The following is a 20,165-nucleotide window of genomic DNA, read 5'->3' on the forward strand; positions in this document are numbered from 1 at the left end:
TAATAATAATAATAATAATAATAATAATAATAATAGTAATGTTTCATTTAAGTTGGAGGTCTTTTATTTTGTCTCATGTAAGAAACGGAGACGGAAGTGCTGGACGAAGTTGTTTCCGGTTCCGGCTCATGGATGTTTTGAATTGGACCCGCCTGAAAGGTCTTTTCGACGGTTCAGCTAAAGATTCTAAAGAACCTATCAAGACTTTGGTGAGAGTTCGGCTTATTTCGCTTCGGAAACAAAGAGTTTATGTAGCTGCCGTTAGCTAACATCCGGGGACAGACCGAACCGGTTCCGGTGGGTTTTTCCTTTAGCTGCGTTAATGGACCGATCGTTCGACATGTAGGTTCAGGCGAACCGGGACGGGAATGAGTTCCGGGAGGCTCCAAGTCAAAGTCAAACGGGTCAACGAAAGAAGAAGTTCCCGGGACTCCCCGAAGCGCCTCCGGACCCCCGCCCGCATCGGAGCTGGGGGGGTCCGTCCGGTGACCTGCTCCCCCAGCAGGAGGCCCGTCATGGCGGAGGTGCGTGGACGGATCCAGAAAGATCACAGAGATCAGATCCTCAGAGCCCGTTAGAGGGCGCGTGCAGGAGCAGTCTGTCCGTTTGGTTTGTTTAAATAAAGTTTTACAGATCAGGAGTCAGCTCCTCACCGCCTGTGTTTGTCCAGGAGATCTGCAGCGACAGCGACGACCTGTTCGGGGACTACGACAGCCTCCTGGAGGACAGCTCCCTCCTGCAGAAGCTGGACGCGGCCGAGCAACAAGACCAAGCGGGACTCACGCTCTGCCTGCGCCCCCCCTGGGAGGACGAGCCGCCCGGACCCTCCCGGGACCTCCCAGCCAGTCAGCTCCAGTTTCAGGAGGAGCTCAGGCTGCATGGCGGGGACCACAGCACCAAGCAGGAGGAGCAGGAGCCGCTCCCGGGGAGGAGCAGGAGGAGCGTGGCCGACCAGCTGAAGAGGACCATGCTGGGGAACGCCGCGGCTCCTCCTGCTGCTCCCCGAACGGCTGTGCTGAAGGAGGCGGTGGTCTCTGAGGAGATCAGCGTGGCCATGCAGGCCATGGAGACCATCTCCTCCCAGACCACCGACCTGGGGCCGTTCTTCGGCCTCCCCAGCAAAGTGAAGGAGCTGATGCAGCGACTGAGAGGAATCCAGAAGTTATACGGTGAGACGCCCGCAGACCTCCACGGTCCGGAGGAGGACCGGAGGTTCTGATGAGGAGCGTTTGTGTGTCAGACTGGCAGGAGGCGTGTCTGAACCTGGACTGCGTTCAGCAGAGGAGGAACCTGATCTACTCCCTCCCGACCAGCGGAGGAAAGACTCTGGTGGCGGAGATCCTCATCCTCAGGGAGCTGCTGTGCAGGAGGAAGGACTGCCTCCTCATCTTACCCTACATCTCCCTGGTTCAGGAGAAGGTACTCCTCCCTCCTGATGTCATTCACACTGCACCTGCAGGGCCAGCCTATCCCTGTCTGTGTCACCTGTGTTTCAGGTGCGCGGGCTGGCCAGTTTGGGCCTGGAGCTGGACTTCCTGGTGGAGGAGTACGCCGGCAGTAGGGGGCGGTTCCCCCCGGTGAGGAGGAGGAGCCAGACGTCTCTGTACGTGGCCACCATAGAGAAGGCCCACGGCCTGGTCAACTCGCTGATCGAGAACGGCAGGCTGGAGAACCTGGGGCTGCTGGTGGTGGATGAGGTAGGACACGCCCCCTCGCCGTACAGTTGTGGAGAAAGTAGGGCTGCGACATCCGTTATTAAATAGTCGGTGACTAATTTAATAGTCGATTAGTCGTTACTGTATATTATTCTAGTCAGAGTGTAATAAAGTTGAAGTTATCATGACATTCTGTTAGCGTTTTGGACTATTTTGGTATTTATCAAAGTTTTTGAGGCTAATTTTTAGTTTAGCCAAAATTTCAGCTACATGCTAGCTGGAGATGTTTCTGAGAACGGATCTCCTGGAGGTGGAGCTTCGGGCTCCTCCCCTTCTTCCTGAGAGCTCCTCCTCCTCGCTCATGCCTCCTGTTCTTTGTTGCAGCTCCACATGCTGGGGGAGGGCAGCAGGGGGGCCGTGATGGAAATGACCGTGGCCAAAGTCCAGCACCTGAGCAGTGAGCGCCCCGCCCCCATCAGGTGTTTGACCCCCCGAATGACAGCTCTGACGCTGCCGTCTGTGCAGGAAACACGCAGATCATCGGGATGAGCGCCACCCTGGGGAACATCCAGGAGCTGCAGGCCTTTCTGAGGGCGGAGCTCTACAGCAGCGACTTCAGGCCCGTGAGTGATGGGCTCTGGGTGTGGTTCTGGCGTGGCACCGGTGTGTTCTGAAGCCCCGCCTCCTCTACAGGTGCAGCTGAAGGAGTTCGTGAAAGTGGGGGACAGCATCTACGAGGTCGACCCCACGGAGGAGAGCGGCTTCAGGTTCTCGCGGCTGCTCCCCTTCAAGGTCAGTGCCATGATTGACAGGTTATTAGAATGACAAGTGGGCGGAGCCTCTTCACCCACCACCCCACAGGTGAAAGAGAACCTCCCAGAGAAGACGATTTAACATGGGGGGGTCAGGATGGAGTCTGACCTGCAGAACTCCTGAGCGGTTCAGATCTTCTCCTGATCTGATGGATGAAGGTGGGAGGGGTGTCCTGCAGACTCAGGTCCATAAGGTGGGACCGGCTCCTCGGGAGGTCTACAGCTCCTGGGGGGTTGGGGGCTCCACTCTGGAGGTTTTAGCAGAAACCTGAACGGAGGTGTCCCCCGCAGTACTCCAGCGCCATGCAGAAGGTGGACCCCGACCACATCATCGCCCTGGTGACCGAGGTCATCCCCGCCCACTCCTGCCTGATCTTCTGCCCCACCAAGAAGAACTGCGAGAACGTCGCCGTCATGATCTGCAAGTACCTGAAGAGGTGAGCCGGCCGACCTTCTGCCGCCACCCTGCAGCTCCGCCCACCCTGCAGCTCCGCCCACTCTGCCGTTCTCTCAGGGACTTCCTGCGACACCAGGAGGCTGAGAAGTCCCGCCTCCTGCAGGACCTGCGCGACGGCGGCGGCGGCTCCATGTGTCCGGTGCTGCAGAGGACGGTGCCGTACGGCGTGGCGTACCACCACAGCGGGCTGACCACTGAGGAGCGGAGGCTGCTGGAGGAAGCCTTCTCCCACGGCGTGCTGTGCCTCCTCAGCTGCACCTCCACGCTGGCTGCAGGCATCAACCTACCTGCCCGCAGGTGAGCTGAGCATCAACGACACGTCCAGGGGGCGTGTCCAAGCTCTTCCTGAACATTCAGTTAGCAGGTGATCTGTAACACCTGATCCAGAAAGAATGGCGGGTTTTGAATGTGTCACATGCTCAAAGCCCCGCCCACTGCTCACCTCCTGCAGGGAACGGCTGTCATGGTGTTTCTGAATGTCTGTTTATGCTCACCACGTGGCCCCGCCCCTGTGTGGTGTCCCCGCCCTCCAGGGTGATCCTGCGCTCGCCGTTGGTCGCCACAGAGTTCCTGAGGCGGAGCCAGTACAAGCAGATGGTGGGCCGGGCCGGTCGGGCCGGCATGGACTCTGTGGGGGAGAGCGTCCTCATCCTGCAGGAGAAGGACCGCAGCGCGGTAGCTCCGCCCCCAGAGGCACTTTGCATGTGGAAGCTGCTGGTGTGGTTCTGACAGAACCGGGTCGTCTCTGTGGTTCCAGGCCAAAGCGCTGCTGAGCTCCCCCGTGGAGAAGTGTGTCAGCAAGCTGCTGGAGGAGGACGCCAAAGGCCTGCTGACCCTCATCCTGTCCCTGATCGGACTCAACGTCTGTAGTCAGATTACTGGTTCCTCTGAGGAGCTGCTGCTCTGGGATTGGCTGTGGTGGTTCTGAGGATGCGTCTGTCTGCAGGTGGCTGCGTCGCTGCAGCAGCTGCAGGACTTCCTGCAGGGGACGCTGCTGAGCGTGCAGCAGCAGCAGCTCTGCACCGACTGCAGTCTGCAGGACGTGGTTCTGCGCTGCATCCACACGCTGAGCCACAAGGACCTCATCACCGCCGCCGATGGACACGCCCCCACGCTGCAGGTCACGCGGCTGGGCAGAGCCGCCTACAAAGGTGAGTCCAGACCCGGAGCGCCCCGCTGTTCTGGTCCTGAGGAAGGCCGGGCCGTCACCAGCTCCTACCACCAGTAAAGACTGAAGTACAGAACGTGCACGGTCATCTGTTACCATGGAGATGTTTTAGGGAAGACATGGACTAAAAGGTTGAAAGTTCTGCTGAAGTTCTGGAGAACATTAGTGGAGAAGAGTTGGGATGCCTGCAGCATCACAGATCCTGTTTGTACTTCCTCTGAGCAGATTTAGAGATCCTTAGAGATCTTTAGAGATCCTTAGAGATAATTAGAGATCTTTAGAGATCATTAGAGATCATTAGAGATTATTAGAGATCCTTAGAGATTATTAGAAATCTTTAGAGATTATTGGAGATCCTTAGAGATTTTAAGAGATTATTAGAGATCTTTAGAGATTATTGGTGATCCTTAGAGATTATTAGAGATCCTTAGAGATAATTAGAGATCCTTAGAGATTATTAGAGATTATTGGAGATCATTAGAGATTATTAGAGATCCTTAGAGATCTTTAGAGATTATCAGAGATTTTAAGAGATTATTAGAGATTATCAGAGATCCTTAGAGATCTTTAGAGATTATTAGAGATCCTTAGAGATCTTAAGAGATTATTAGAGATTTTAAGAGATTATTAGAGATCCTTAGAGATAATTAGAGATCCTTAGAGATCTTTAGAGATTAGTAGAGATAATTAGAGATCCTTAGAGATCTTTAGAGATTATTAGAGATCCTTAGAGATTATTAGAGATCATTAGAGATCCTTAGAGATTATTAGAGATCTTTAGAGATTTTTGGAGATCATTAGAGATACTTAGAGATTATTAGAGATCTTTAGAGATTATTAGAGATCATTAGAGATTATTAGAGATCATTAGAGATTATTAGAAATCCTTAGAGATTATTGGAGATCCTTAGAGATCCTTAGAGATTTTAACAGATTATTAGAGATTATTGGAGATCATTAGAGATCCTTAGAGATCTTTAGAGATTATCAGAGATCTTTAGAGATTATTAGAGATCCTTAGAGATCTTAAGAGATTATTAGAGATTTTAAAAGATTATTAGAGATAATTAGAGATCTTTAGAGATCCTTAGAGATTATTAGAGATCATTAGGGATCTTTAGAGATCATTAGGGATTTTTAAAGATCTTCAGAGATCTTCAGCTCACAGAGAAGTTCTGCTACCATTTCCAAATAAATGAAGAAGTTGTCTTCAGGTGGCGTGGACCTGACCGTCTGCCACCTGCTCTACAAAGACCTGCGCGGCGGTCTGGACGGGCTGCTCCTCAGCAGCTTCCTGCACCTGCTGTACCTGGTGACCCCGTACGACCTGCTGCCGCAGTGCTCGCCCAACTGGATGATCTTCCTCAGACAGGTGCGCCGCCGCCGTGGCGCTCTGGTGTCCACGGCGGCCGACTGACCCGCTCTCTGCCTTCAGTTCACCTCGCTGTCTGCGGCCGAGCAGAAGATGTTGGCCGCCATCGGCGTGCCCGAGAGCCTCGTGGCGAGAAAAGCTGCAGGACAGACGGTGAAGAAGGTCCGCTCGGGCCGCCACTTTCATTAGAGTTCTGGATCAGAACCAGCTGTGACCTGGTGCTGTTTCAGGGCGTGGACGCGGCGCCAGCGCGGCGGATGTACCTGGCTCTGGTGCTGCTGTGTCTGCTTAAGGAGACCAGCGTGTGGGGCGTGGCCGAGCGCTTCCAGCTGAGCCGGGGCTTCGTGCAGACGCTCCTCAGCTCCGCCGCCGCCTTCTGCTCCTGCGCCCTGCACTTCACTGAGGTAGGCAGAACCGGGCCGGGCCTGCAGCGGTCCGGACCGCTCAGACGGCTGATCCAGGTTTGTTTTACAGTCTGGGAAATGGAAGAATCCTGTCCAACCAGCAGGGGGGGCTAAAAGCTAAGGAGCCGGGCCATGGACCGGTACCGGTACCAGTACCGAGCCACAGACAACACCAGTTCATCACTTAGGTTATTTCTGATCCTGCAGAACTTTTATTTAGTGAAAGCATCAGATTCTGTGGTCCTCATGTCTCTGTCTGACCGCCAAAATAAGAGCTTCAAGCTGGCTAAGTTTAAGTCTTTGATGGTTTCTTAGAGTAGAAAGAGGAAACGGACACAGTGTGATTTCAAAATAAAAGACTTCTGCCTTCAACAGACAGGAATCCTTCCTGTGAATGTTGACACTGTTTCCTCTCATCGAACACATGTAAATATAGTCATGTATGTACGAAGGTTTCATGTTAATCATCGTGTTGACCTTTGACACGCAGGAGGATTTTCTCTGTTAAGGTTTAAAAGAGAGATCGTCTTCTGTGGGAAAACTCCACCGTCAGTTTCTGAAATCGACTGTTTGTCCCTCAAACTGATTTCTGTGGATCGGAAAGCAGCAAATCTGTAGGATTAGGATTAGATCTTTACTCTGTCATCTCCATGAAGTCCAGAATGCTTTCTTCATGCTGAAGTGATTCAAGCTGTGAAAACAAAAGGAAAACAGACAGAACGTGGTCTTTTCAAAATAAAAGACAAATTCTAACATTGAGTTACATTACATTTTAGTGTATTTTACTGTATCTCTGTGTCACAAATTCAAATGAGGCTTTTTACAGCAATTATTAGTTAGATTAAAAATAGATGAATTACCAACAATCACATGATAAATCACATGACTGCTCTCATTCTGTTATCAAGACATGAAAGGTTTGATTCCTTCCAGCATTTCTGAAGAGTTCAGGAAGTCCTCCTCAGATCTGTGTGACAGAAGAAGACTCCACATCTTACGCCGTTCTTTACTCTGATATTTTCAAAATAAAACCCTGATCCTGCTTTGATCTGGAGGATTAGAAGCAGTCGGCCGTCTGAATCCTTCAGAATGTCTTCCTGCATGTTTGGTCACCAGGTTCTGGTTCTGGTTCTGTGCTTCAGGAGCTGGAGGAGCTGTGGCCGTTCCGCTCGCTGCTGCTGGCGCTGACTCAGCGGCTGACGTACTGCGTGAAGGCGGAGCTTGTTCCTCTGATGGAGGTGGCGGGAGTCATGGAGGTGCGCCGGTGTTTGTGGAGGAGCTGCTTCGTCCTCCATGTCACACCTTCATCCTCCTCCTCTTCCTCTGTCCAGGCCAGAGCCAAGCAGCTGTACAACGCCGGCTATCGGACCCTGACCCACCTGGCCAACGCTGACCCGGCCGTTCTCAGCAGAACCATACAGAACCTGTACATCAAGCAGGCCTCCATGATGGTGGCCTCAGCCAAAGTAAGACTTCAGGACTTCCATCATTTTCCCAGACTTCCTCCAAACTTCAGTTCAGCCCTTCAGAATAAAAGCATCCTGGATCCTTCTGTGTTAAACAGTCGTTGGAACGTTTCTGATCCTGATGGATAAAAGCAGATTTCACGATCCAAACCACAAACAGCATGTGGGAGGAGCTTCAGTCGGGCTTTAGACGGCAGCACTGACACAGCACTTTTTAAAGCAGTAGACCACGTCCTGCTGAGTCGGCGAAATTGGAGTTCCTCAGGGAACGATTCTCTGACCTCTGCTGTTGTGTCTGAGCACGCTCAGTCCGCTCAAACAGAATCTGGAGATGAAGGTTAGGCTTTATGGAGCTCTGACGGCAAACATCACTGGTCTGGAATCTCCATGGAAACGATGGTCAGTCTGGTCTCCATAGAAATGTCCGTTCCACGGTCTGGTCCATCTTCTGTTTTTCCAGATGCTCCTGAGTGAGAAAGCTGCAGCTCTGCAGGAGGAAGTAGACGAGCTTCTGACGCTGCCGGCCGACCTGCCGCGGCCCGACCCGCCGCAGCCCGACCTGCCGTGACCCGACCTGCCGTGACCCGACCCGCCGCAGCCCGACCTGCCGTGACCCCCCGCGGCCCGACCCGCCGGGACCCGTGAGCCTCCTGCACCAGCTGATGGAGCCGGTACCTCTGAAGCTGCCCCCCCCCACACACACACACACACACAGCAGTGGGGGTTCAGTGTAAAACCATTTCTGATCTGTGGCTCCAAACTCTAATAAAGAATTCAGACTTTTAGCTTTGGTGTTTTCTATAATTTATTAGATTATTTGAGTTTCTCTTTTGGAAAAATGGACAGAATTACAAAGTTTTTAATGTTCTGAATTTACTATAAAATCATGAATACTTTTCCTCTGAATGAGATTCGCTTCATTTAACTGTTTTTCTGTTTATAAACTGTAATTTTGAAATAAAAACTCAAAACATTGAATTTGTCTTTGAAGACTTTAGAAAATCCTTTCTAAGACCTGTTAGTGTTTCTGTTTTCAATGGTCACGTGGTCTGTGTTCGTCTATGACTTATTTTATTTACAATGTCACTTTTTAAAATAAGACTTTTATTTTGAAAATCTCGCATGTCTTGAGATTTAATGAAACATTTAAATTCGGTTCCGTTTCCGATGCGTTTTGCGATTCGGCGGTTGTGATTCGGACCCGGTTCCGGTTCGGTGTGTGTGTGTGGGGGGGGGGACAGGAAGTGTCTGGCTCCGTCATGAAGGCTCTCCTGCTGCTCCTCTCCGTCCTCTCCTCCCGGACCCGCGGATCCCACCTCGTAGCGGAACGCGGCTCTCCGGATGAGCCGGACCGGGTTCCGGTTCGGGAGCTGCGTCTGGACCTGTCCGCCGCGCTGCACCGGCTGGACCCGCGCTTCCTGTCCGTCACCATCGACGCCAGCCTGGCGGCGGAGGAGCGCTTCATGCTGCTGCTCAGGTAAACCCGAACCGGGTCCGAATCTGACTCTGAGTTATGGAGGGAAACGGCAGAACAGGCTGGTGTGGAGAACACTGATGACAGGGGAACCATGGAACCACATCTGGCCGAACCTGAGCCGCGTGAGCAGGAAGGCGCGCGGCGGCAGGAAGACATCAAAGATCTCCGAGTCAGCTGATCTGAAAGTTTCTGTTTCAGGAATGTTTCAGAGGAAGCGCCATCGGAGACGATCCACATCTAGACTCCTGAAGCTTTTGAACTAAAGTTCGAATCCCATCAGCCGCTCTCACCTGAGACTCTCCCGCTCTCCTCCTCCTCCTCCCGGGGAGCAGGGAGGGTCGGAGACGCTCCACCACAGGGCCACGGAGCTAAAACATGATCCGTCCAGTTTGAACCTAAAGACGTTTGGATTAGGTTGATCAGGAACAAGAGCAGGATTTAAATCCGCAGGTGATGATGATCCATCGCTCCGGTTCCGAAAGATCCACTCGGATTAAAACGGACACTGAACACGATAATTCCTGAGGATTTCTTTGTTCAAAGTTTTGAATCAAAAAATGCAAAGAAAGAAGCTTGTCGCTGTAGGGTGCCTTAGTGGGCGGGGCCACAAGCTCCTTGCTCCGCCCCATTCTGACAAGTAGAAAAATAGATCCATGAACGTCTTTGTTTTCCTGGTCTGAGCTGGAATCTGGATCAGAACCGATAGAAACGATGTTGTTGCCACTTTTGTAGCACTAATGGTTGGAGGTGTGAGGGGCTGTAAGCTAGAGGGAGACGAGTCAACAAGGGATGATGGGTAGTCACGAAAGGCTCACTCTGCACCTGAACGCACCCCCAACTAAGGAACCTGAACGCACCACTTACTGCACCTGAACGCACCACAAGCAGCAGCAGGTGGTGCGTTCAGGAGCATCAATAGGTGGTGTGTTCAGGTGCATTAGTAGATGTTGCGTTCAGGAGCATCAATAGGTGGTGCATTCAGGTGCATTAGTAGATGTTGCGTTCAGGTGCATCAGTAGATGTTGCGTTCAGGTGACTCTGCTCCAGTCAGAGTTTTGTGTTTCTCTCCAGGTCTCAGAAGATCAGGACTCTGGCCGGAGCTCTGAGTCCAGCCTTCGTGCGGTTTGGGGGGACCCGGCAGGACTTCATGGTTTTTGACCCTGTAGGACGCCAGGATGCGACTGCGGCGCCGCCTGCAGGTACGCAGTCACGCTGTGCTCAGCTGCAGAGCAGGTGGTGAAGTCTCCTCGTGTCTGCAGACGACTGCGGCGCCGCCCGGCTTCCCGCCTGGCTGGAAGGAAGCCTGAAGCAGAACTGGACCCAGCAGCTGCTGCTCCTGCAGAAGGAGGAGCAGCAGAGGGAGTACCGCCGGACCCGGTTCACAGGTGGGTTCTGCAGGTGCTGCAGGTGTCCCGGCAGGGACCCGTCCTGACGGTTCTGTCTGTGGGGCAGAACTGACGGTGGACCAGCTGCAGTCCTTCAGCAGCTGCTGCGGCCTGGACCTGATCTTCGGCCTGAACGCGCTGCTGCGCACGCCGCGCAACAGCTGGAACAGCAGCAACGCCGCCGCGCTGCTGCGCTACTGCGAGGCCCGCCGCTACCGCATGTCCTGGGAGCTGGGGAACGGTACGCATCCCGTCTCCAAAAGACCTGCAGAGGTTGAATAAAGACAGAACGGTGGCACATCTGAAATGTTGAGGAAAGGATTGATGTTTCTGGATGTTAAATGACAGAAACGTTTCTCAATTCAACGAAATACAACAGATTTGAAGGAGAAAATGATCAAACAAAATAACATTAAATATGATTTTAATCGGTCAAAGTTTCAACATCAGATTTCTTCAAATTCAAATATTTTAGAACAAGTTTTACTGGAATCAGAAAAGTGAGAAACTATAAATGACCTTTAAAGATCTTCATGTTTTCATTCAACATTTAAAGAAATCATTCAGTTTATTTCAGTCTTTGTTTTTATTTTCTCATAACTTGATTCCACGATTTATAACTGTTGGACTTTGAGGTGTTAGTGCTTGTTTTCAGACCAGATACGTTCAGTTATCCTAAAGCTAATGTGTCAGAGTCAAGGCCCTGGGGCCGGATCCGGCCCTCCACATCATTTTATATCTGATAGCTGAAAACATTGAAGCTTGTAACCAGCTAAAATATTAGCTAAATCCCAAAACAGCCTAAAAAGCTAGCGGAAGGACAATCTTTAAAACTTTAAAACTGTAACTTTTTAACATAATTCTGAGTAAAAAAAAGGCAGGAATATTATTCCAGAATAAATCAACTTAAACCTTAAATAACTTTAATATTTTACTCTCCATAAAAATGTATTTCGTCAAAATTCTACAAGTTAGAAATAAGTACAAGATAACACCAGACCATTAATAACAATAAAATAAAATGATCTGGAGGGCCGGATAGAATTACCTGGAGGGCCGGATCCGGCCCCCGGGCCTTGACTTTGACATGTGTGATCTACAGTGTTCAATAATTGTTTTTCCTGTTCAACCCCCGACCTAAGGTGAGTTTCGGACTTGTGTGATGGAGTTTGACACCCGTCTTATTCGTTTCCCCCTCAGTCTGAAGACTCAAGTAGACACTAGTAGACCTGAGAGTGGACACTAGTAGACCTGAGAGTGGACTCTAGTAGACCTGAGAGTGGACACTAGTAGACCTGAGAGTGGACTCTAGTAGACCTGAGGGTGGACTCTAGTAGACCTGAGGGTGGACTCTAGTAGACCACCTGGACAGACGGTCTGTCCAGGTGGTCTCGGTTCTTTTCCAATCAGACTGAGCTCTGGTTCTGTCTGAGTTCTGAACAGACTCCACGCTCGGAGCTGAACAACTGGACCAAAACGTCCACCGCAGCTGAGCATTATGGGATGTTAACAGAGTCGCGGAGCCACAATGAGACGCAGAAACTCACTGAAATGTGGTCGGATGAATGCAGGATCATTAAAACACGGATCTGTGTTTCAGTCTGTCAGAAACTGCTGCTGGAATAAACGTCCCAAACTCAAAGATGAGAGTCAGCTGAAACTTTAGTATCACCGACACAAAAGTATCGCGTTACATTTACAGTTTAGAAAGTTTCGTTTTAAAAGTGAAGGTTGGTTTGCAGTTTGGGACATTTTGATCTCAGACTGACTTGTGTTCTCGAGGTGGCGACACAAATCCAGGTGGATGACTCTACGGGACAGGAAGTGATGTCACCGCCGTCTGACCGCTGTCCCGTCTGTCCTCAGAGCCAAACAGCTTTGAGAAGAAGGCGGGGATCCGAGTGGACGGCGGCCAGCTGGGCCGGGACTTCACGCGGCTCAGAACCATGCTGTCCCAGTCCAGCCTGTACCGGGACGCCGGACTCTTTGGCCCCGACGTGGGTCAGCCGCGGGACCACCGGGCCGACATCCTGGGGGGGTGAGAAGGTTCTGCTGCTCAGGGTGCTGCGTTCACTGACGTCAGCTTTGGGGTCTTACTGAGAGCACGGCGGCGGGGTTATCATGATGGGCTCTGAATCCCTGATGTTCTGTTTCTGTCTGCAGCTTCCTGCAGAGCGGAGGGGGGGCCATCGACGCCTGCACCTGGCACCAGTGAGTCTGCCCCCCAGGTGTTTTCTGAATCGTGGAGCTTCAGAGGAAAACCTCAGAAATGATGACGTTTAATCGATGGATTTCTGAAGATTTTTCTGTTTATTTAAAGATTTACATGAAAAATGCTCAGAAATTGTAAATAATCCACAAGTTTTGTTCAGTTTAAGCGTTCTGCAGACTAAACTTTTCTGAGAGAAGTCCAGCAGATCCTAACCCTGAGGAACTCCGTCTGCTCTCTAGCTACTACGTGAACGGCAGAGAAGCTTCTCTGGAGAACTTCCTGGACCCTGAGATTCTGGACTCGCTGGCCGTGAAGACCAGTGAGGTTCTGGAGGTGGGTCCACACCCAGTTCCTCTCCAGCTGACGAAGCGCCGGGTCTCAGTTTCTGCTCCTCCCCCCAGACGGTGAAAGAGGCGTCTCCGGGGACGCCGGTGTGGCTCGGAGAGACCAGCTCGGCGTTCGGAGGCGGAGCTCCAGGACTGTCGGACTCCTTCGTTGCAGGATTCATGTGAGTGAAGGAGCGGCGCGGCAGCTGCAGGCGGAGGGCAGCGGGGTCAAGCGCCAAGAGGGTCGACACTCACCAGAGTGGTTGATTGAGTTTACTGATTACCCAGAATCCTCAGTCTCATGACCAGAGTTAAAGCATCCAACAAAGCTGCTCTGTTGCTGCTCTTTCACGGTGAAGCCTGCAGATCTGACTGATCTGGATCTGGATCTGAGTGTGATTACTGCAGGTGGGGGCGTGGCTTCTCTCTCACAGGTGAGTCTTTCTCTGCAGGTGGCTGGACAAACTGGGCGTGGCTGCCAGGATGGGTCTGGGCGTGGTGATGAGGCAGGTTCTGGTCGGTGCCGGGAGTTACCACCTGCTGGACGACGACCTCAATCCACTTCCTGTAAGACTTCCTGTGTTCAGGTGATCCGCTTTAGCAGCAGTGAAACAGTGACTTAGGTCTTAACCCTTTAACTCCAGAGATCCAGAGTTCATGTTCTTTAATTTACTGTAACTCTTCAACCGTTAACACGATGAGCCGCTTTCCTCCTTCAGAATCTGCTGAGATTATCCTGGAAAAGTTCCAGCATGTTAAAGATTTTGTGTTTAGGCGACTCAGGTGTTAAAGGGTTAAACTTCAGGATCAGATTAAATCATTGAAATAAGAGACTTTAGCAGTTTTATAACTCAAAGTTTTGTTGTTTTTGGTCCTTAAACTAGATAGATGGATGGATGATGGATGATGGATGGATGATGGATGGATGGATGATGGATTATGGATGGATGATAGATGGATGATGGATGGATGGATGGATGATGAATGGATGGATGGATGATGAATGGATGGATGGATGGATGATGGATGTTTTTGCAGCCTGCATGCTAACGTTAGCGTTCTTTATTCCGTGTTCTGCATTCGTGTCCTCTGCTGCCACCTTGTGGTCAAGCTTCCTCAGACACAGACGGTTTGTCCGTTTCTCGCTCAGGATTTCTGGCTGTCAGTTCTTCACAAGAGGCTGGTTGGACCCGAGGTTCTGAAGGTTGAAACGGTCTCTGAAGACGGAGACCGGCGTGTGCGGTCGTACCTGCACTGCGCCAGCAGGAAGAGGTAACGTCTGCAGAGGAAGACTCTTCACAGGAAACAGTTCCAGGTTTCTCCTCAAGCTCGTCTGGTTCAGAGAAGAACATCTGAGTTCATCTCAGAAGGTTGAGCTCCATGAAGAGTTTCTGATGAGGAAGGAGGTGTGTCTTCTCCAGGCGGTGAAGAGTCTTTCAGCTTCCTCCTGTTTGTGTGTCTGCAGCTACAGAGACGGCGCTGTGGTTCTGATGTCCATGAACCTGGGCCAGAGACCCGTCAGGATGCGGGTTCCGGTTCCGGTGTCCAACAGCACCGTGGAGACGTTTGTCCTTCAGTCCGACCGTCCAGGGGAGGACGGACTCCGGTCCAGGTGTTTCTGCCGCTCTATGCAGCTGTTTTTGTCTGACAGTGAGACGAGAGCAAATCATGATCCTGCAGTCCAGTGTGAGGGAAATGTGCACGTGAGCTGTGCACGTGGAGGGCGTGCTGGAGGTAAAGTTCCAGCTCTCTGAGCTGCAGTGTCACCTGTTGGGTTTTGGATCCTGGAGGCCAGAAACATTTCAGCTTCTGCTCAGAGCGCCGTCAGAGTGCTGACGCCTCTGATGGATGCATCTGCGCAGCTGCAGCCGTGAAAAGAGTCTGCAGGGTCTGAAAGGCTGTTTCACGGACGGGTTGCTTCATTGTCTGCAGGATTCATGTCCCTGAATGCCAGGATGGTGCTGACTGAGCTGAATGTCGGTCACTGATGCAGACGCATCTGCAGACACATCTGCAGACACATCTGCTCATTATTTTAGATCTTATTCTCGTTCAAATGACTTCCAGAAATGATTTCCTTTAACATCAGACTTTTCAGAAAACATTTGAGGTTCAATTGTCTGTCATCATGTAGCTTCATATCTATTTCCTGCAGACCACCAATATATATATATATACCTGTATGTATATATATATGTATATACCTGTATGTATATATATGTATATACCTGTATGTGATCCGTTAGTTTCCTGTTTTGTTTGTACATCGTAACTACTTCATGGTGAAGGTTCATGTATTTTTGTGCACACTTTGATGATCTGAAACAGATCTGATGACGTTTGACAGTTTGGATGAGATCAGGCTGCAGTTCTGCAGTCCACCACCAGGCGGCAGCAGCTTGAAAGCAGCTCTTTGAATGGCGCAGCGCCATCTGGTGGTCAGGTCTCAGACTGCAGTGAGGAAGTTTGTGTCAGAGGGTCCAGGTTCCTGTCCGGGTTCCTGCAGGAACCTGAGGAAGGGTCTCCATCATCTTCATCAGGACATGAACCCAAACAATCCGGTTCTGGTTCTGTGCTAACTCCTGTGTTTCCTGAAGGTCCGTGAAGCTGAACGGAGTTCTTCTGGAGATGCTGGACGATGAAACTCTTCCTCGGCTCAGCGGCGCTCCTCTGCCTCCATCGGACCACCTGCAGCTTCCTGCCTACTCCCTGGCGTTCTTTGTCTTCACGGACGCCGGCGCGGCGGCCTGCCACTGACCCATTCGGACCCGCAGAAGCTCTGGTTCCACAGGTGAGGCTGTGGACCGGCTGCTTAATGGACCTTCTCCTCTCAGGTTGGACTCTGATGTCCTGAAAACTTTGAATAAATCTTTGATTCACAGATGAGTTTGTTTGATGTTTTAACGGGAAAAAATCACAGGAAAAGTTCTGGAGTTTTTTTAGGTAAATCCAGGTGAGCTTTGGAAAACCCTTTCTGCTGTGGAACCATCCAGGATGGAGGAATCTTCACAGAAGTTTCAGAAGAAAAACCTTTTCACACAAACAACTTTTTACAAATTCAAAACATTAATGAAGCGGCTGTGCTTTTATTCTGAAAAACTTTGTGCTGAAAACGGCTCCAAAGGGGCCGTGGTTCGTCCCAACACCCCCTTTTTTTGGAAATGGAGCGGTCCTGATTGAAGAAAACGATGAAGAGGAAATGAGAGGATGTTCCTTCATCGGATCCTTTAGGAACCGGCAACAGCTTCGGAAGAGAACAGGGATCAGAAAACTTCTCACTCTGCAAACACGAGGAGGTCCACAGAAAGGTGTGCACAGGTAACTTCCTGTTTGTGACACACTGAACCAAAGAGGATCCTCTGGGGTTTGTGGTCCGAGTAACCACTCAGGTGGTTTCCTGGCTCCGCCTCCTTTCATCTTTGAAGGAGAAACAGACGATGACCTGAGGTTTACCTGAGCGGAGGAGGAGTTCTGTCTGCAGGTGAAAAGCAGGAGTCCTTGGATGGAGCTCTGTGGTGCTCCTCTGTTCTGGACCATCAAGGGAAAGGCTGCTCTCCTGGTGTGGTTCTGATGGTTCTGACAGAACCCACGCTCCCAGCTGGAGAGCATCCGTCTTTTAGGATTTCACAATAAAGAATCAAAGAAACACCTGATAAATTCTCAGCTTCATATTCCTGGAGGATGAAGTCCCAGAGGAGACCTCACCTGTGGACAGGTGAAGGGCGGAGGACGTCCTGCTGCAGGAGTTTCATCGACACCTGACTCACCTTTGACCTCCTCGTGTCTCCACTTCAGCTCTTGTTTCAGTTTCCTTTGAAACTTGTTTTAGAGAAGTTTCCTTCAGGAAACGGACTCAGAACCAAGCCCATCAGAACCTCTCCCGATGTTCAAGGCGGCAGTCGCTCCAGGATGAAGAGGACTTCATAGAACCGGGTCAGAACCAAGCTCATCAGAACCTCTCCTGATGTTCAAGGCGGCAGTCGCTCCAGGATGAAGAGGACTTCACAGAACCGGGTCAGAAACCTGGACTTTGTTCTGAGAAGGAGAGACGGTTCCTGTGAGGAGATGAAGGTCTGGATGTCAACCAGAAGCATCCAGGGACCTGATGGTTCAGTCCATCCCACCAGAACCAGAACCACGACCCCCTTTGGACCGCCACTGGAAAGCTGCTTTTTAAATGAACAAATGGTGAAACAAATAGAAGTTTATTATATTTTAATACACAACAAACAGAAAACAAGCTTCGTGTAATTCTTCATGAAGATCTGAAAAGATGAATTTCCTTATTATTTGAATAACAAATATTCTGCATCTGAAAACGACTCTGAAGGTTAAATGGGCCAAAATATTCCTGCAAACGTTCGGGACAAAACGGTTCTGGATCCGTTTTCTTGTTTGGATCCTCGGAACCGCGTCGCCTTGCGTGACTCTGCGGGCTTTGAGCAGAGACAGAAACCACATCCTGGACTGGAACCGGATCTCTGATTGGTCAGGCTGCCGCGCATGCGCGCTGCTCTCCGAACTGTGGCGGTGTCACGCAGAGTTCTGCCCCCCCAAAGCTGCCCCCCCCGACAGAGGTCACGGTCGTCCTGGGGAGATTCACGCGGTTCCTGCGGGAGAAGTCTGGTCAGAACGTCGTCCGTCTGTAGTTCTGTTGGTTCAGCAGGACATGAGATCAGAATCCAAACAAGCGATTCTACGTTGAAGGTTTTTAATCTAAACGTGCAGAAAAAGTCGTTTTTCTAAAGTTAGTTCGCGTTTCTCTTCACGTGTTTTTGATGCTTTAAGACCTCGCGCCTCTTGCGGGTTTTCCTGACAGATGCGGAAGGACCGAACTCCGCACTACATTACCCACAACCCACCGCGCAGAATCATGTTGTAGGAAATCCGCTTGAGGCGGATTATTGTAATCCGACAGCGGGTCTGAACGGCACATCGGATCACCATTAGCGGCAGACAGGAATCCGAAGGCAGCGGCCCGAAACAGATGCGCGCGCGGCGCCCGCTCTTAACGGGATCACGGCGGGCTGTGATCTGAGGCGCGGCGCGCGTGCTGGAGCCTGACGTGCCCGCTCTCCGGGCCGCTTCCTCAGAACCAGCCCGCTCTCAGCCACAGCGGCTCGGCGTCCCCGCCCCGCGCAGCCCGGCGCCGCTCCCCGCTCCCCCCGCTGGGTAGAGACGCCCGCGCGCTCCCGGTCCCGGTCCGGGTTCGAGTCCGGCTCCGCCTGGAAGCCGAGCCCGGGCGTGTTCCGCGCCGCCGCGAGCCGCGCCGTCAGCTAGCGCCGCGCGGCTAGTTAGCCTGCTAGCTAGTTGGAAATTTCGAGTTTGCTTCGGGATCCGGTTCCAGTTCGGGCCGCAGTTCGTGAGGCGGGAAGATGTCGACTAAGGACCAGGGCCGCCTGTCCACCGTGGAAAGACCCATCAAAGGTGAGTTCCGGTCCGGGGTTTGACGCGGTTCTGCGGAGCAGGAAGTCAGCGGGGGCTAGCTGCGGGCTAGCAGTGCGGGGCAGCGGGCTCACGGAGCGGGCTGTCTGCCCGCGCGGCAGCCGGACTGACCGAACCGAGGACCGGACAGCCGCCTGCCGGTCCCGGAGGGTTCGTGAAGGCGGGGCCGCTTCACCGCGGCGCTGCGGGCTGACAGGCGGGACCGCTGCAGAACCGGGACCGTCCCCAGGTGTACCGAAGGGGCGGGCGGAACACCGGAGTCCCGGGTTCTGTCACGAACAGAAGGTTCTGCAGCTGCGGGCCCGCCGGGTCTCCAGGCGGGTCCGGTGTCCCTCGGCTTGCGCACGCGCGGGTCAGGGCGTGGTGTTTACAGGTCGGGCGGTGCGTTTGATGGGTTTAGCGGGTTAGAGAGGCTTATCTGCGGGAGAGCGCCGCGCCGGTAAAGCTGCAGCCCGCGGGAGGTCATGGACCGCCCGTGACCCGCCTCACCTGCGCGCGAGCGCTCTGGCTGCTGCTCCACCTGTTGCCATGACTACCGCGGGCCTCCACTCTCTGTGCAGGGCGGCTGCACGGCAGCTTTCCATCAGTGCAGTCCACCTGTCCAGGTGAGGGGGGACGGACCCGGTCTCTGGAAACATTGGACCCGGCTGGTTCTCCTCAGAACTTCAGCAGAACCTCAGCCGTTCTCCGGGTCAAACATCATCAAAGGTCTGGAGTCTGGTCTGGTTTCTGAGCTGCTGATGCTGAGTGACGGCAGGATCTCCCAGCATGCCGCTGGCCTCTGACGGCGCCTGTGGTTCCGTGACTGATCTGTTCTGGCTGCTTCATTCACGGGCGGGTCCGGGTCATGCTGTGAGCCCAACATCAGGACCACACCCTGCCACCCCCCAGTGTGAAAGTCAGGCAGCCTGGAGGGGGGTGGGGGTAACAGCCATCAATTATAAAACGTGCCATTAATCTGAGAAATGTAGGCGGAGCTTCTGCAGCGACTGCTTTACTGTAAACTCACAAATGAGAGAATTTACTTTATTTCCATTTCAACAAAACTGGATAAAGTTCAGGCCAACCTAGGGCGGAGCAGAACTCCCCCAAGCAGAACCCAGGAGCTGCACGCCTGCAAACGTCTGCAGGCGTCTGCAGACTCCTGCATGTAGATCCAGGGGTCTGCATGCTTGCAGCTGCAGGCATTTCATGCATGCAAAGGCTCTGTCTGCGTGCGTCTGCATGCGTCTGCAGGCCTGAGCACATCTGAGCGTCCATGACGGCGTGCAGACCGAACAGGACTCCTCTGTCTCAGAAGACAAGTCTGAACAGCCTCCTGGAGACCTGAAGCAGAGAAGCTTCTGAACACGAGGAGAGCTGCACAGGCACGGCGGCTAAAGCTCATGATATGGGCTGTCTCTGCTGTAGTGGTGGAGCGGCGCGCTCAGGACCGCCGACCGCTGGCATGTGGAGGAGTCACGGAGCCGGCGTTAACGGGTCGAGGCCGGACCTCAGCCTGACTGATGTGGAGGCGGAGCCTCAGCAGCTCAGCCTGAACAGCTGGTTCCTGTGATGTTAGGATCTCAGCTCTTCCATCAGAGTGAAGTCGGTTTTTGACTGACATGTTTCTTCTTCACCTTTTAGCCAGAAAACACTTTTTTTTAAAAACTTTCTTTGGCATAAATTTGAAGCTTTTGAAGCTCCGCCCACTTTTATGTGTAAACTTTGTGGAAACGGAAGGTTTGGTGTTGCAGTTTGAAAACAGAGATAGATTTAAAATCCTAAATCCCACAGATGTGGTGGGGGCTCATGTCTTCTGGAGGGGGAGCAGGACCTCCTGGATCGATACCTTTGCCCTCAGCTCTGTCTGTCAGGAGCTTTCATGTTCATGGCGTGAGGAGACTGCAGTGAACATCAGATCATCCATTTGGCTGTGTAGGGGGTTCTGTCTGGGTTCTGGTCTTGTTGCCCTCCTGGTTCCAGTCTGGGTCTCCCCCCCCCCCC

At 52.2% G+C, this 20,165-nt stretch overlaps 3 protein-coding genes across 5 annotated transcripts in view; all 3 read left to right on the plus strand.

Annotated features, from left to right (window-relative positions):
- The first annotated feature begins 72 nt into the window (after positions 1-72).
- Positions 73-8,119, plus strand: helq (helicase, POLQ like). Of its 3 annotated transcripts, XM_024298916.2 has the most exons (19): positions 73-209; positions 347-524; positions 671-1,169; positions 1,241-1,419; positions 1,497-1,697; positions 2,040-2,112; positions 2,181-2,278; positions 2,349-2,447; positions 2,759-2,904; positions 2,982-3,221; positions 3,458-3,599; positions 3,682-3,786; positions 3,871-4,075; positions 5,307-5,464; positions 5,528-5,626; positions 5,695-5,868; positions 7,011-7,124; positions 7,200-7,334; positions 7,795-8,119. In XM_024298916.2, the coding sequence occupies exons 2-19, from the start codon at positions 369-371 to the stop codon at positions 7,900-7,902; spliced, it is 2,931 nt and encodes a 976-aa protein (XP_024154684.1). In that variant the 5' UTR covers positions 73-209; positions 347-368; the 3' UTR covers positions 7,903-8,119. The 3 variants fall into 3 exon arrangements, 2 of the variants coding, with proteins under 2 accessions (XP_024154684.1, XP_036070421.1); XR_002922187.2 differs by lacking the exon at positions 7,795-8,119 and adding an exon at positions 5,939-6,056 and having other exon boundaries at positions 87-524; positions 7,200-7,218; XM_036214528.1 differs by lacking the exon at positions 7,795-8,119 and adding an exon at positions 7,433-7,772 and having other exon boundaries at positions 89-524.
- Positions 8,120-8,499: 380 nt separating this feature from the next.
- Positions 8,500-15,615, plus strand: hpse (heparanase). Its single transcript, XM_024298917.2, has 12 exons — positions 8,500-8,811; positions 9,883-10,010; positions 10,071-10,196; positions 10,264-10,437; positions 12,063-12,234; positions 12,360-12,407; positions 12,648-12,741; positions 12,810-12,916; positions 13,187-13,301; positions 13,885-14,006; positions 14,200-14,346; positions 15,332-15,615. Exons 1-12 carry the CDS (start codon positions 8,594-8,596, stop codon positions 15,489-15,491), a joined length of 1,611 nt encoding a protein of 536 aa, XP_024154685.1. The 5' UTR covers positions 8,500-8,593; the 3' UTR covers positions 15,492-15,615.
- Positions 15,616-17,310: 1,695 nt separating this feature from the next.
- The window catches only part of ppp3ccb (protein phosphatase 3, catalytic subunit, gamma isozyme, b), a gene marked incomplete at its 3' end in the record, with an annotated part of 13,271 nt that continues 10,416 nt past the window's right edge, over positions 17,311-20,165 (plus strand). The window contains 1 exon segment of the mRNA XM_024298918.2: positions 17,311-18,161. Within this exon segment, the coding sequence (XP_024154686.1) occupies positions 18,110-18,161 (52 nt within the window).

This window comes from Oryzias melastigma, linkage group LG12 (assembly GCF_002922805.2).
Source record: "Oryzias melastigma strain HK-1 linkage group LG12, ASM292280v2, whole genome shotgun sequence".
In the NCBI taxonomy this organism is placed as follows: domain Eukaryota; kingdom Metazoa; phylum Chordata; class Actinopteri; order Beloniformes; family Adrianichthyidae; genus Oryzias; species Oryzias melastigma.